General features: G+C 42.0%; 1 protein-coding gene across 10 annotated transcripts in view; it reads right to left on the bottom strand.

Moving 5' to 3' along the window:
- The window catches only part of RREB1 (ras responsive element binding protein 1), a 177,573-nt gene that overhangs the window by 56,059 nt on the left and 106,535 nt on the right, over nt 1-14,979 (bottom strand). For 9 of the 10 annotated variants that reach the window (XM_079933232.1, XM_079933233.1, XM_079933231.1 and 6 more), the window contains 5 exons: nt 14,220-14,337; nt 10,543-10,668; nt 9,724-9,936; nt 5,788-5,877; nt 4,917-5,080 (listed from right to left, as the gene is read on the bottom strand). In XM_079933232.1, the coding sequence (XP_079789358.1) occupies nt 4,917-5,080; nt 5,788-5,877; nt 9,724-9,894 (425 nt within the window). In that variant the 5' untranslated portion in view covers nt 9,895-9,936; nt 10,543-10,668; nt 14,220-14,337. Of the gene's footprint in view, nt 1-4,916; nt 5,081-5,787; nt 5,878-9,723; nt 9,937-10,542; nt 12,729-14,219; nt 14,338-14,979 lie in introns of those variants that run through there. The other variant, XM_079933237.1, reaches the window with a different exon arrangement.

Genomic DNA, 14,979 nt, shown 5'->3' with positions numbered 1-14,979 from the left:
GAAATGCATCTTAGGGTAATATCAAGGGTTGGGCTATAAAAAATTCAACATAATTCACAAACAACACACTTAAAAAAAAATCAATAAAAAGCGATTCCATGCTCATGAAATAGAGTATACTATGCTAGTAGGATGGCTCAAATAGTTTGACATTGAAAATAATACTCTACAACAACATGAAATTATTCCTAAAGAGGGTAAAGCTTGAAAGAGTGCTTTTTTTCTAATACGCAAAGTGACACGAAAGCTGTATCAATTATTCCTCATGGCCTCTAAGCCTGACAGCCTATGCTCAAACCTTGGCACTGACTTTGATCTTAAGCAAGTTTCCTTATCTGCAAAATGGGATGATAACTGTACAAACCTTACATGTAGAGCACATAAAGATAAATGAAAATCAATGAGGAAACAGAAGACTTAAACAGTGTATAAACCAGCTGGAACTGACACTACATTGAGAAAACACTCCACCCAACAACAGCAGAATACATGCTCTTCTCAAACAGACGTGGGATGTTCTCCAGGACAGTCCATATGCTAGGCCATAAAGCCAGCCTCAATAAATTAAGAAAAAATTGAAATCACAGAAAGTATGTTCTCCAACTATAATGGAATGAAATTAGACATTAATAATAGAAATAAATTTGAGAAGTAAATATGTGGAAATTGAACATACTCCTAAATAACCAAAGAAGAGATCACAGGGAAATTAGAAAATACTTTGAGATGAATGAAAAAGAAGACACAACATACAAATATTTATAGCATGTGATGAAAGCAATGCTTAAAGGGAAATTTATAGCTGTAAGTGCCTCTACTAAAAAAAATTCTCAAATAAACAGTCTAATCTTCTACCTTAAAACACCAGAAAGAGAAGAGCAAGCTAAACCTAAAGCAAGCAGGAGGGAAAAAATCATGTTTAGAGTGGAAAATTAATGAACTAGAGAACAGAAAAGCAACAGAGGAAAAATCAACAAAATCAAAAGTTCTTTGAAAAGACCAATAAAATTGTCAAATGTTCAGCTGGATTGACTAAGGAAAAGAATTGAGAAGGCTCAAATTATTAAAATCAAGAATGAAAGAGGAGACATTACTACTGACCTTACAGAATAAAGAGGATTGTAAGGGGACACTATGAACAACTATATGGCAACCAATTAGATAACTTAGACAAAATGGCTAAATTTTTGGAAAAGACATTAACTACTGAAACTGACTCAAGAAGAAACAGAAAATGTGAACAGACCTATCACAAGTAAAGAGACTGAATTAGTAACTTAAAAACTTCTCAGAATGAAAAGCCCAGATGGCTTCACTGATGAATTCTACCACATATTTAATTAAAAAGAATTAATACCAACTCTTCACAAACTTTTCCAAAAAACAGAGGAGGAGAGAATATTTCCAAATTCACTCTCGGAGGCTAATATTACCCTGATATAAAAACCAGCAAAGGACATCACAAGAAAACTACAGACCAATATCTCTTTGCCTATAAATATAGGCAAAAATCTTTAACAAAACACTAGCAAACCCAATCTATCAACATATGACAAAATGACTATACATTGTGCCCAAGTGGGATTTATCTCAGGAATAAGGTTAATTTAACATCCAAAACAGAATAAAGGACAAAAACAACTTGACCATCTTGATAGATGTGGAAGAAGCCTTTGACAAAATCTAACACCTTTTCATGACAACACCACCAAGCAAACTAGGAATAGAAAGGAACTTCTTCAAACTGATAAAGGGCATTTATGAAAAACCTACAACTAACAGCATACTTAATGGGAAAAGACTAAATCTTTCCTCCATAAGATCAGAAATAAGACAAGGATGTCCATTCTTTTCACTTCTATTGAACATCACACTGGAGGGTCTAGCCCGGGCTAGCAGGCAAGAAAAATAAATACAAGCTTTCAAAGGAAAAAGGAAAACTCTCTCTACTTGCAGATGACATGATCTTAGATATAGAAAATCCTAAGGAATCCACCAAATAACTATTAGAATGAATAAACAAGATCAGAAGGGTTGCAGGAAACAAAACCAATATAAAATTTGAATTGTTATTTTTATACACTAGCAACTAACAGTCAAAAAACAAAATTAGAAAACAATTCCATTTACAATACCACTAAAAAGAATAAAACACCTTGGAAAAAATTTAAAATAAATATAAATAAATATATTTATAAATAAATATAAAACTTGCACTCTTAAAAATGATAAAACATAGTGGAAAGAAATCTATCAAGACTTAAATAAATGGAAAATATCCCGTGCTCAAAGATTTAATATTGTTAGATGGCGATGCCCCCAAACTGACTTACACATTTTGCAATCCCTATAATCTTCCCAGCTGCTTTTTTCTGCAGAAACTGATAAGCAGACCCTAACATTCACACAGAAATGCAAGCAGCCCAGAATAGCCAAAACAATCTAGGAAAAGGTCTAAGTTTGAAGAGTCACACCTCCCAATTTCAAAACTTACCAAAAGCTATAGTAATCAATACAGTGTTAGGCCTCAGGATAGACATACCTTTCAATGGAACAGAATTGAGAGTACAGAAATAAATCCTTACACTTATGGTTAACTGAAATTTGATAAAGCTGGTAAGATAATTCAATGAGGAAAGAAAAGTTTTTAAATAGTTCAAAAGACTGAACTTGGATTCCTTCCTTATACTATACACAAATATCAACTTAAAATGAATTGTAGACTTAAATGTGAAAACTAAAATTATGAACGCATGGGGACTTCACTTCACACCTACTAGGGTGGTTGTGATGAAAAAGACAAGTGTTGGCAAGGATGTGTAAAGCTGCAACCGTCACACACTGCTGGTGTGAGTGTAAAATGATGGAGCTGCTCTGGAAAACAGCTTTGCTGTTCCTCAAAATGTTAAAACATGGAGTTACTACACAACTCAGCAATTCCCCTCCTAAGTATCTACCCAAGAGAAGTGGAAACACATGTCCACACAAAACTTGTACAACAATGTTCACAACAGCATTATACAGAGTAGCCAAAAAGTGAAAATGACTCAAATGTCCACCAATTGATGAAGAGGTGAATAAAATGTGGTATGTCCATACGATGGACTGTTATATGACAATAAAAAATAATAAAATACTGATAGATGCTACAACATAGATGAATCTTGAAAACATTAATGCTAAGTGAAAGAAGCTGGTCACAAAAGACCGCATGCTATATGAGAAGTCCAGAATAGGTGAATCAACAGAGGAAAGTAGATGAGTCTTCTCCTAGGCCTAGAGGGTGGGTAGTAATGAGAAGTGACTGGTAATGGGTATGAGGTTTCTTTTTGGGGTAATGAAAATGTTCTAAAATTGGGTAGGAGAAAGCGGGGAAACCCCCCAAGAAGGGAACAGGCAATACCTCTAGGACCAGATTTTGAGGGGTCAAATACACAAGCGACAGAGGACTTTTTTTTTTTTTGCAGGTGGGATAAAAGGAGAAGGGAAAACAAAACGAATGGCAAACAGAAGGCAAAATGATACTAACAGGCTGATGTGGAGGTAAAAAAGTAAAACACTAAAATGTAAACTATATTAAAAAATGATGACAGTATTCACTTCCTCCTTTGTACCCAGAAACACTCCTAGGAAGAGATGAGGGGCAAAGGGGATTGGAACTTATATAGGAAAAAAAAAACCCCACTTCATCAAAATTCTTTAAAATAGTGATACCTTTCATGTCATACTCTACCCTACTTCTAGGAGTTCAGACTGAGAACTCCATAGGATTCAAATTATTGCAGCAATACTCAGAAATGCAAATAAAAATAATAAATAGCACTGGCTGAGTGCCTGCCATGGGCTAAACTCATTATCTCCAAATCCTCATTAAAAATCTCATTCTAAAGAGAAGGAAAGTGAGGTACCAAGGTTATGCAACTTGCTCAAGGATGGAAAATTTACAAGTAGCAGAGCTGAGATTTGAAATCAGGAGCCTAATTCCAAAAATCCAGAAATTTACCACTATACCAGTATGTCCCAAGTACACCATCAGTGGATCATAAAATGATTTCAGTTGGAATAAACTGGACCATCTCGTTTGAGTATTTATATATGATAAAATATCAATTTCACAACTATATAAAGTCTTCTTTTGAGTAAATATGTAAAAAACAATGTTAGTCAACTCTTTAAAAGAAATCAACATAACGCCTAAAAGGGAATACGGAAAAATAAAAACAGCCTGACTTTTTGAGAAGGTGAAATTCTGAGTCCCTTTAAAACGTTTTCCTGGATTTCCAATGTTCCTAAATGTGTGTGTAAAAAAAGAAAGCATTAAAAAAAGTCTGTTCTAACCCTTAAAATTAAGTAATCGTTCTGTAAAGTGCATTTTCCATTGGTTCCTCCCACATTTTAATATACCCACCACTGAGTTCCCTCCCACTTCTGAGTGAGCCTCTTTCTCCCTCAGGAAGTAGATTCCTGACATTTATCAGATTTTCTTTCTCATTTTATCCTATCTTATCCTGAAGCTCTAGGACCAGCCCACTTAACTATTTATTCAACTACTCCAGAAATTTTTCGCCCTGCAGGGTATCTGGTAGGCATATGCAAATAGTTTTAAAAAGGCAAGGGTTCCTCTGTGTCTGATAAGCTGCCCACCTCTGGCATCTAAGCAAAGAAACTCCAATTGGTAAAGGGTCACCCTGAAGATTCCCCCATCGGCCAAAGACCTAGCCCAGGTACTTCTGTTTCCTTGAGCAGACACCTCTGACACACTGGAGACTGTACACGGCAGGCACACAAAATCATCTCTGGCTTTTCCATACAGTGAACAGAACTCTTTGTGCCTTTAGCTAAGATGGATGGAAGGCCACTTTGCTTTCTGTCAACCTCCAGGCTCTAGCCAGCAGGCAGAGGCTGCCCTCACTCACCTGTGCATGTTCCCATTGGTGGTAAAAGACTGGCCACACACAGAGCACTTGTAAGGCCTCTCCCCAGAGTGCACCAGCATGTGGCGGTCCAGGGAGCTGGCCGAGCTCAGCGACTTCCCGCAAATGCTGCACGAATGGTCGGCCCCTCCAGTGTCTGTGTTGTGCTACAGAAAGCAATGATCGCAGTGGTCACTTAGGAAGACGGGTCAAAATGAGGCGATTATGAAATGCACGTTCAGAGCTTTATTAAAAAAAAAACTAACACTTCTCACCAATTTTTTTCTTTTTCATTTAAAATATCGTCCTGAACATCAAAATCTATTGAGACCATAGGCAAATAAATATTGTGTTCTATCAAACCCAAGTTACTAAACAATGTTACTATTCAGTACCATGTTACGATTTGAATATTGTCAGCCCTTCACTGTTCTAGATTCAATACTTGTCATGAACCAGCCACAGCAGGCAAGGGAGAAGGATAAATCTTACAGTAAAGAAAAAAAGCCCAAAGAGATCCCAAGTCAAGGAAATTCCCTGCTACATGATGTAAGTTTATAGCAATATATAGAATTAGGGTCTACAACTATAATCTCACTGTACTGTGAGGAGATTTGGTTCACAATGGCAAGTCACAGATGATGAAAAGTCTTCTGTTACATGTGGTTAGTTAATTAGATGTTTGCTAAATTCCAAAAAGATATTCTGTGTTGACCTGGGACTTTGTCACAATAACACGGACACACAAAAATTATTTCATAACTGCCCCTCAAAATTAAGAATATTAGATCTAAATGAAACAGCCACAATCCATCCATTAAGATAAAATCCCATCCCCTCTCTTAACAAAGAAAATACAAAAGCAGCAGCAAACCTGGCGAATGTGCATAGTTAACTGATGCTGTGTAGTGCAAATCTTCTCACACAGGGGACAGTTATAGGAAGACTTCTCCTCTTTTGTTTCCTGAAAAGAGAATAAAAGGGAGAATCCATTTCAGCTCAGTGAGCTAGTGCCTCTCATCTGTGTTATAAACATCTGTGTCTGACAAGCTGTAGCAACAGAGCAGCTGAGAGCATAGGCCCTGGAGCCTGGCTGGGTATGAGCTTGGGAGAGTGGCTGTCCCGTCTGCCCTCCGTTTCCTCATTTGTAAAATGGGGAAAATAATAGCATCTACTGCATCACGCGGTGATGAGGATTAAATCAATCAGCACACAGAAGGCACCAGAACGGTGCCCCGTACAGGCTAAGTGCTCAATAAATACTAGTGTTCTTGTTAGACACCATTTAGTTAATCATCAGCGGTGGCGAAAAATTAAGCATCAAGTCACAGCTGAGCTAGAAAAGGGATGTATTTCTCCTCAATTCTGACCCAGGTTCCAGTCACTAGTTTCTACCTGGTCTTGAGTCCACCAAGACACACGAGAGGGAAGAGCTCTCACGTCAAAAACCCACCCTCCCGAGGGTGGAAGGCCCCAGTACCCACCAGTGTGCCCATCGGACATCAACGGGATCCTTTTACTCGCTGCGAGCACCTAACTGCTTATAAATAATAAAAAAGAGCGAGGGAGGGTGCAGTCTCTGGGAGGTGCCAGGAGGGAGGGCTGGACCCTCGGGCACCTTTCAATAGGCCTCTTTTCACTTGTACTCATTTGAATGCATTTCTGTTCCCTGAAATGATACCAATTATTGAACACTTACTATGTGCTAAACTCCGCACATACAGAATAGTGTTTTTCACACAACTGTGAGAAACAGCCACCACTATGGACCCCATTTTCGGGATGAGGAAACGGGTACAGAGAGGCAAGTAACCTGCCCCAGATCAAAGGGCTATTAAGTAGCAGAGCCAGGATTAAAACTCAGGCCAGCTGCTCCACAGCCCATGCCCCAAACCGCCAGGCTGTGTAAGTCTGACCCAAAAAGGATTAAGCCCAAGGCACAGAAAGGAAACACCCTTGTGGTTGGCTCATGAGAGATGACGAAAATAAAAGTCACCCTGAAGACCATAAAAACAAATGGCACCAGACGGGGTGGAGTGGACGCATGGTGGGTCTAGCGCACGGCTCTACAGTGGGTCCCTCTCGCTCTTCAGAGACCAACAAGCCTCACTGTAAGCGACATACACCTGCTCCCGGTCTGCGACCTCGGGTCTGAGAAATAGGTACGCCACACATTGTTTCACTCTTGAATTTAAAAACAATCACAGATGTGAATTCTAAGGAAGGTGATCAACCCAGAGACAATTTAAAAAACAAAACACAAAAAAACGCTGCACCCTCGCCCAGTGGTCATCCACTTCCACTCCTCCCCGAGGCAACGTGTGTGTCTGCGGGGAAGAGGGTGTCAGACCGTCTCATCCCCACTCTACGACAGTCACAAAGGAGCTGGCCAAGAACCACCAGGCAGAAAAACCAAAACCAAAAGTAGTAACAACAAAGTGAGAGCACTCGTATAAAAAGGAGGGATGCCTCACAGCTGGGCCCAAACTCGGTCTTTGGGGTATTTTTGTTAAATTATTAGGTTAGTGATAATATATATTAAAAAGTGCTTTGTTTTCTTTTTTTAAAAAAAGAGATTCATCGGTAGGATGGAAATACATGTTAAAAAGTCAGGCCTCCAAGTAGCCAGCCTCTTGAGGATTTTTAAGTTCTTTTTAAAAAAATCATCTTGCGTTCCCCTGAGACAGATTCCAGACACGCTGACTGTCCCCTGGGGCTAATGGGATTGATTCTGGGTTTACGGTTAACTGGAGCCTCACCATTCTCAGAGGCGGGCAGCGGCACGCTGCAGACCATAGCACAGGTCCAGGACATCCACGATGGTCTGGGAGAAGGAAGTCTCCAGACTCAGATTTAATTTTTAAAGACAAATCAAACAGAGAAGGGAGCATCGTGATGCTGGAAGAGGACCTACTGGAGAGTGCTGAATCCAGTGGCTGTGGCCGTGCTGGTGGAAGGAGCACACTTCCTGAGCTGACAGACAAAATTAGCAGCTAATGTGATAACTAACCATTCCATAATGAAACTATCTGGCACCCTTGTTGGCTTCCGGCTGTGGTTAATCTGCCCTGGAACTCTGCTAGCTGCTGGGCTTCTCCCCAGGGCTCCCTTCTCAGCCCTCCTGTCCATCCCAGGTAAGGACAACGCACTCTGCACTCTCTCTCCCGCACTGCGCTTGTTTTTTTTAATGCACTGTCTTTCCCATCCTACCTCTAGCCCAGACCTCCTTTCAAAAACTCAGCCAGTGCCCTAAGGAACCCCAGAGGACACAGGAAGTGGGTGGAAAATGGCCCAGGCACCCCTGTGGAGTCAGCTCCACTTACCATGCAGGGAGGGAGGTGCCGTGGGCCCCCTCTACGACTCTACCTACTGTCTGAATCACTGGGAAGGGACCAGAGCCTGGACTTGGGCCAGGTCTGCCTGTGTTGGGGCGATGCTGGACTCTAAGGAAGAGCTCGGCACCTGGCGCAGTACCTGGTTGGAAGGAGGAGGAGGGTGTATATTGTGAAATAGGGGCATGGATGGAGGGATGGACAGATAGATGGATGGATGGACAGTCACATGAGAGTGGAAATAAACCTTTTCTTCCCAGAGCTAGCACTCCTTCTCGGCTCAGGCCACAGTCAAACAGGCTGAGAATTTTCTCAGGTACCCATAGGAAGAGAGGCACGTGGAGACAAGGGAAAAAAGAGAGAAAAAGTATCAATGCCCCAACCCTAAAGCATCATTTAACTCTGCCAAGTCTTCAGCCTTGAGAAAGAGGTGGAGAAACAGACACTCCTGTGCTGCTGGAGGGATTTTAGGCAGGGACAGCTTTTCCTGGAGGGCACATCGTATCAAAAGCTGTAATTCATGTTGTACGTCTACAAATTTATAGAAGACCATCACACTATGCTCAGACAATTCTGTATAAGGACAGTCACTGTTGGATTGTTAATAAAAAAAGAAAATTAACTCACAAAAGCCCAACAGGCTTACCTTCCTGTCCACCCCCAGTCCCTGGACAAACTCAGAAGACTGCCTTCTCCCAAGGGTTTGGCGGGACCCCATTAAATCAGTGAAGCCAAACATGGAACGTTCACATCACGTGGACGCGGAGTGGAAAGGGGAATGGCTCACCTCAGTCCTTGAGCTTCACGCACCGTCGAGCATGCTGCTGCAGGACAGCAACACCTTCTCAAGTGCCCCGTTTGTACATTAATTAAAAGACTCATCTTATTTCCCAAGGGAGGAGACATGGCCTTTCATAACATCCCTGCCCTCCCATGTCCTCTTCTCCACCCTTCCTGATCTCTGAAAATTCAAGAGGAATAAATGGCATCTTGAGTGGAATTCTCGGGAGCCCCATTGTGTGCTTTGTCAAGGATGGAAGCTGAAGAGCAGCTCCAGCACAGCCAGGACTCATCACTACCTAATCTGGAGACACTTAAAAAAAAATCAAGGAGGTGGCATCAGAAACCCAATTAACCAGCTGCTTGAACGAGGAAACAAATCATGCCACAGGAGAGGAATAAGCCGAGTTCTCTGCCTCGCCTGTCCCGTGGAGAAAGCTCGCATTCAACTCAAATCACACGGCAGAGAATAAGGGCGCTTTCACCAATACTGACACCACAGCGTGGAAAATTTTCTCTACAAAGGGAAACTGACATAAGCTATGAGAAGTTAGCTCTTGAAAAAGGATTATGGCCTCTGGGTACATCCATTCAGTTCTGACCACATCTGAGTTTCTGGCTTAGGAAGCTGGGGCTCAAGGGGACATCCTTCTCCCAACACTCTCATGGATGCCACAGCCAGGCACACTAACGCTTACCTGGTTCCTTCGGCCAATACGATTTGGTCCCGGAGGCTTCGTGGGGGACCTGATGCTCTGGGGGCTCCCACCATTCTCGGCAACCTTCCCTACGCTCATTACCGCTGACATCATGGTGTTGATGGAAGACAAATCTGAACCTTCCAAGCCAACGGGCGAACTTGACATCATTGGGACAAAGGTTTAAGCTTCTAGGAAGCCTCGGCCACGGAACTGAAAATCAGAAATTGCTGATGTGATCAATGGGAAGTTTAGGCTTCTGTCACGACCAGGTGGCAGTGGCCATGGCTGCCACCACTGCAGTCGGGTTAAAACCCCTTCTTCAATTCAAGCTGACACTCATATGACTCCTATGACTTAAGCTTTCATCTAAACCAAGTGCTGTCATACCAAACCGATAACCTTGCTTCCTTTCTGAGCATGTGCCACCGACGAAGCTGCCCAAGGCAGGTCTTTCTGCCTTTCCTAAGCTTTCAATAGGGAGAGTGGGAAAGGCTACAACAATTAGGAAGCTGAGGAGCTGCCATCTGGCCAGCACCCACCTAACAGCCTAACTCACTTACTGCTATGTGCATGTTCTAGACCTAACAACTAAGGATGAGAAACCTCAGCTTTCACTTAAACTCCGGGCTACAATACCGTGATTTTAATGGGGAGCCCGAACTGTTAAGACAACTGAGAAGCCAACGCTATCACCCAACACTATAACCAAATTTCAAATCAGCATAAAAAAGACTGCTTCTTAAAACATGCAAGTACATAATATAGCTGTACCCCAGAAAATGGACAGAAGAAAACCCAGCCCCCACTGCCAATCACCTCCATTTTCTGCCCCAACTGATATACTGTGAGACCTTCCCCTGCTGTAGCAATCGCCCACGTGGAGGAGGAAATGAGGTTGGGTTCACTTCTTTTTTTTTTCTTCTCTGGTATCACTCGCTGACACTGGAAGAAAAGCAAAGGCAAAAAGGTTCAGTGAAGAAAAAACAGAAACCATTTGTTTACTCTAATCTCAGACCACTATATTCTCAAGACTACAGGGAACAGTGTGAGAGGAGGCGGCTAACTCTTCTTTTTCTTCCAAAACCACGTTCTGTGGTTGTTTTTCACCCTTAACTGATGTGCCCTACAGTGCTGTCACCCTCACTCCCAACAGCCAAAACGATTCTGTGGTATTTTATTTTCTGAAGCTCATATTTATATCCATACAGCAAACTTTCTCTCATACTCTACTCCTGTCTCCCACAAGGACTCTCAAGACTCCCACTTGACCATCTCCTGCCTCCCCCTAAAATTGACCAAAGATAAGGCAGTAAAGGAGTCAGAGTCTGAAGGCTAAAACCTCTAAAGGCTCAGAGTCTAGGAGGGACTAGGTCAGACCTTAAAGAAACTTGGTAATACAAATAGGTTGACTAAAGGGAAAACTACAGCCCATGTACACATCAAACTTTACTTCTCCAGGCCTTTTCTAGTTATGCTTCTTCCATAGAAGTACTATGGCTACAGGTACGGCCAGAAGTAAGTCTCCAGGTCAACTGTTTCCCTTATTTTATCTGGGAAGATATTCTCTAGCCACACATCCTGTTATGCTCCAGTGTGCATTAAATTTTTCAAGTCCACAGCTGTCTCAGAGATCAAGCTAATTATCTCAGGAGCGAAGTGAATATTTAGGAACAACACCAGAAAGAATGTGATGTCTTGTGGTTCCTCCTCCACCTCTAGGAGAAGTGACCTAGGATGTGACAAACGGTAACACCCAGAGCAGCTGCAAACGTGTCCAGCAGCAGAGCAGGAAAGCCTGGGGACATAACTTTATTAAGTGATGCTGCCATCAGCTGAGAAGTCCCGAGCTAAAACCTTACCCAAGAGCCAAAGAGAAGCTCAGGAACAGTACTTTCCTTGTCAAAAGACAAAATGTGCCTTCCTTTTAGTAGACATTTTGAAGATATGACTCTAATACTTTTCCAAATGGTAAGTCAGAGGACTAACTACTAAACATACAACTTAAGACCACTGATCCAGCCTCACCCCTCACATGTTTCCCATTAAAAGAGGAAATCTTGGGGCTTCCCTGGTGGTGCAGTGGTTGAGAGTCCGCCTGCCGATGCAGGGGACACGGGTTTGTGCCCCGGTCCGGGAGGATCCCACATGCCGCGGAGCGGCTGGGCCCGTGAGCCATGGCCACTGAGCCTGCGTGTCCGGAGCCTGTGCTCCGCAACGGGAGAGGCCACAGCAGTTAGAGGCCCCCGCGTACCGCAAAAAAAAAAAAAAAAAAAAAAAAGAGGAAACCTTGAGCCGGCAAGCCGCCTGCCGCAACTAAGACCTGGTACAACCAAATAAATAATAAATTAAAAATAAATAAATAAAAATACACATTAAATTAAAAAAAAATAAAGAGGAAACCTTGGTCCAAAATTAAAACAAACAAGAAAACAACAAACCCCAAAGCTGTTGTCTTTCCATGAAGTTTCCTCCATATATGGAAGACCATTTAAACTTATTAAAAATTGTACTTTAAAACTTCCAATTTTGACTGTCTTTGAAAGTTTATTTGGGAGATTCCTCTCTAGGAAGAAACATTCAACACGAGTACACACATACGGAAGTATACACATACCTCATTTTCTTTCTTAAAGGATTTCTAACAAAAGTATCATCAGTTCCCCAGAATTGCTGTCATCAATCAGTATATGATTAGTTCCTTGATTCAAGTAAGGGGACACCTTCTATACCAAAACCATCTCATTCTTTTAAATATATATCCCCCATAGTTTTAATGTACATCAAATTATAAAATAAATGACTAGAAATCTTTATTGTAATTACATTATGTCAGTAAAAATAAAGTTAACCTTTCCACCAATTTATAGTGGGAGTTTAGATGATCTTGCTTTTGTCCTATTACTATACTTAGAGAAGAAAAGTGTGGTAGAGTTTTTCAGACCAGGAATTGATTAGAGAAATCACCTTTTAGATAAATATAAAATTATAAGTTATAGAAAACATATTCTAATTCTTTCACTGAGTAGGGAAAGAAAATGGAAAAAAGGGAAATAGTCAATATGAAAATTAACAAAAAATATATTCATCAAAAAGAGCCAAAGTGCCAGTAAGAATTTTTGTCACAATCATTATAACATCAAAGATACATTCTTGCAAACTACCTAAATGTCCTAAATATAGGAAACCCAGCAATAGTCACAACAGTTAACCAACCTAAGGGCTGAAAGTTGCAGGGGCTTATATCCCAACTGGAAAAGGAGAAAAGTCATGCAAACTTGCTATTTCCCATTTTGTCTGGACAGGAAGACATTTGCTAAATTTATTTCCCCTTTGGGCTAAAGTGTGAAGTGTGACACTACCCACTGAGGACACCAAGATCACCTACATTCACTTCCTTTTCCTTGTTTAAATGTAAGTAAACAGTAATATTTTTTTTAAAATACAGACTCTTCTCATCTTTGATCAGAAAGAGCAATTAACAAAATGAAACTCCCAGTTACACTGTCTGACAAGAAGAACAGTCACTGGACTCGTCCCTGAAAAGCTGTTTCAGAAGCAAAACCCAAACCAGCCTCTCAGACCTGTTCGAAGATTTTCCTCCAGTTTGCGCTTGTGTGTTATGCGTGAGCTCTCCTTTAGGGAGGATGGAGCAGGAAGAAGGGCAGGGACCTGGTTGTAAAACAATGCAGCCCATTGTTCCCGGTCAGAAAACACAAATCCACCTTAACATTAAGGTGCATTTATGCACTAATTTAACCAGAAGCCAGCAGCCAGAATTAGTCCTTTCTACCTACCCCACGCCCGACCGTGGACCACACTAGAGCAGTAATCCAAACTGACCAACCTAAACCTTCTGATACTCAATCTCAGGGGGTGAAAGATAGGTTTAACAGTTTAAGGTCCATTTACAAAGCACACTTTCTTTATAAATACTTATAGTCCGTATATTTTCATTCTCTCCTCTGCTCCCTGATACCATCCTACACATCAGCTCCGTCACTGCAAATTAAAAAATAATAATAATAACCATAATAAACTAAATAAAAATCACTGGCCCCATTCTAGTACAATCTCCTCCAGCTGCAACCAGAGAGGAGTGGGAACCCAGATGAGGCCCCCAAATCACAGACATGAAAGGAAATCGTCATCTCTATTGACATGGCCAAGTGGACTGGCCTTGTGTTCCAGTTCTGAACACAAAGAGTTCAAATCTGCGGGTGGGAAAGAAGAAGCAGGGAACGGGGGTGCCTGCAGCGTTGCTTCCTGTGAGCCAGGTCCTCGGCACGCTTTCTGGGACTTCTCACCCCACACCCCCGGCTCTTAGGTGCGGAATAACTAGCAGTTCACAGTGAGAGCTTCACCTTGGTTTTGTACCAAAACCTCAGGAGGACCCCAAGCAGAGGGTGGACCGCTCAACGGGGACATGGGGAGGGGAGGGAAGACAACATTCAAAGTTACTGTGACTCAAGGAGTGTCAATAAAGTTTAACTGACCTGTTTATCTTCGTCTTATCAAGCTGGCTCTCCTTACTGAGGAGCTGGTGCTGGCTGGGCCCAAGCGTGGGCAGGGTCACACCTCAAAGCCACCACCTCTGGAACAGATTGGAGCAACCTACAAAAACAAGAAAAGATGACATTAAGAGGGAGTCCAGACCAGACAGGATCCTGTCTCTGTATCATTTTCTCCACTTTTACCACTGGGAGTCACAAATTAAGGACAACAGCATTTCCCATCCCCTGCCTGCACTTATAAGCAAGCTTCCAGCAACTAGGTCAACTACACCCGAGCAAGAGCAACTGGAATCGAGTGTGGCGTGGACGGAAGGAACCCCCAAAGCACATGCCCCAACAACATCGAGGGCGTCATCACGTTGCAAATGGCCGAGACCAATGGCTTCAAGCGAAGCTTTGAGCATCTGAATGGCATGCTGACAGCAGGTGCTGATGGACCGCCATTTTAAAAGGAAGAGAAGAAAAGACAACACTAAGTGCTATCAGAAACAGAAGGAGAAAGGAAGAGAGTTGAAAGTAAAACATATGGAACTAAACAGCCCCTTAAGTAAAGCAGTGACTATTATGCCTCTTCCCGAGTGGTGGGGAAAATGTCCACAACAGTTCAAATAGGACCAAAGGTGTATCTTTTCCTTTCTGTAGGGAAGATACAGAAAACTCCTCAAATTACACATGCCCTTTGAGAGTTTGAGAAAGTCTGCTCTGGGGTGCCAGGGGCCTCAAACCCCCGACCTGGGAGAAA

This window comes from Stenella coeruleoalba (assembly GCF_951394435.1).
Source record: "Stenella coeruleoalba genome assembly, chromosome: 10".
Taxonomy (NCBI): Eukaryota; Metazoa; Chordata; class Mammalia; order Artiodactyla; family Delphinidae; genus Stenella; species Stenella coeruleoalba.
Note: the sequence above shows the minus strand (reverse complement) of the source record. Positions and strands in the feature narration are given on the sequence as shown.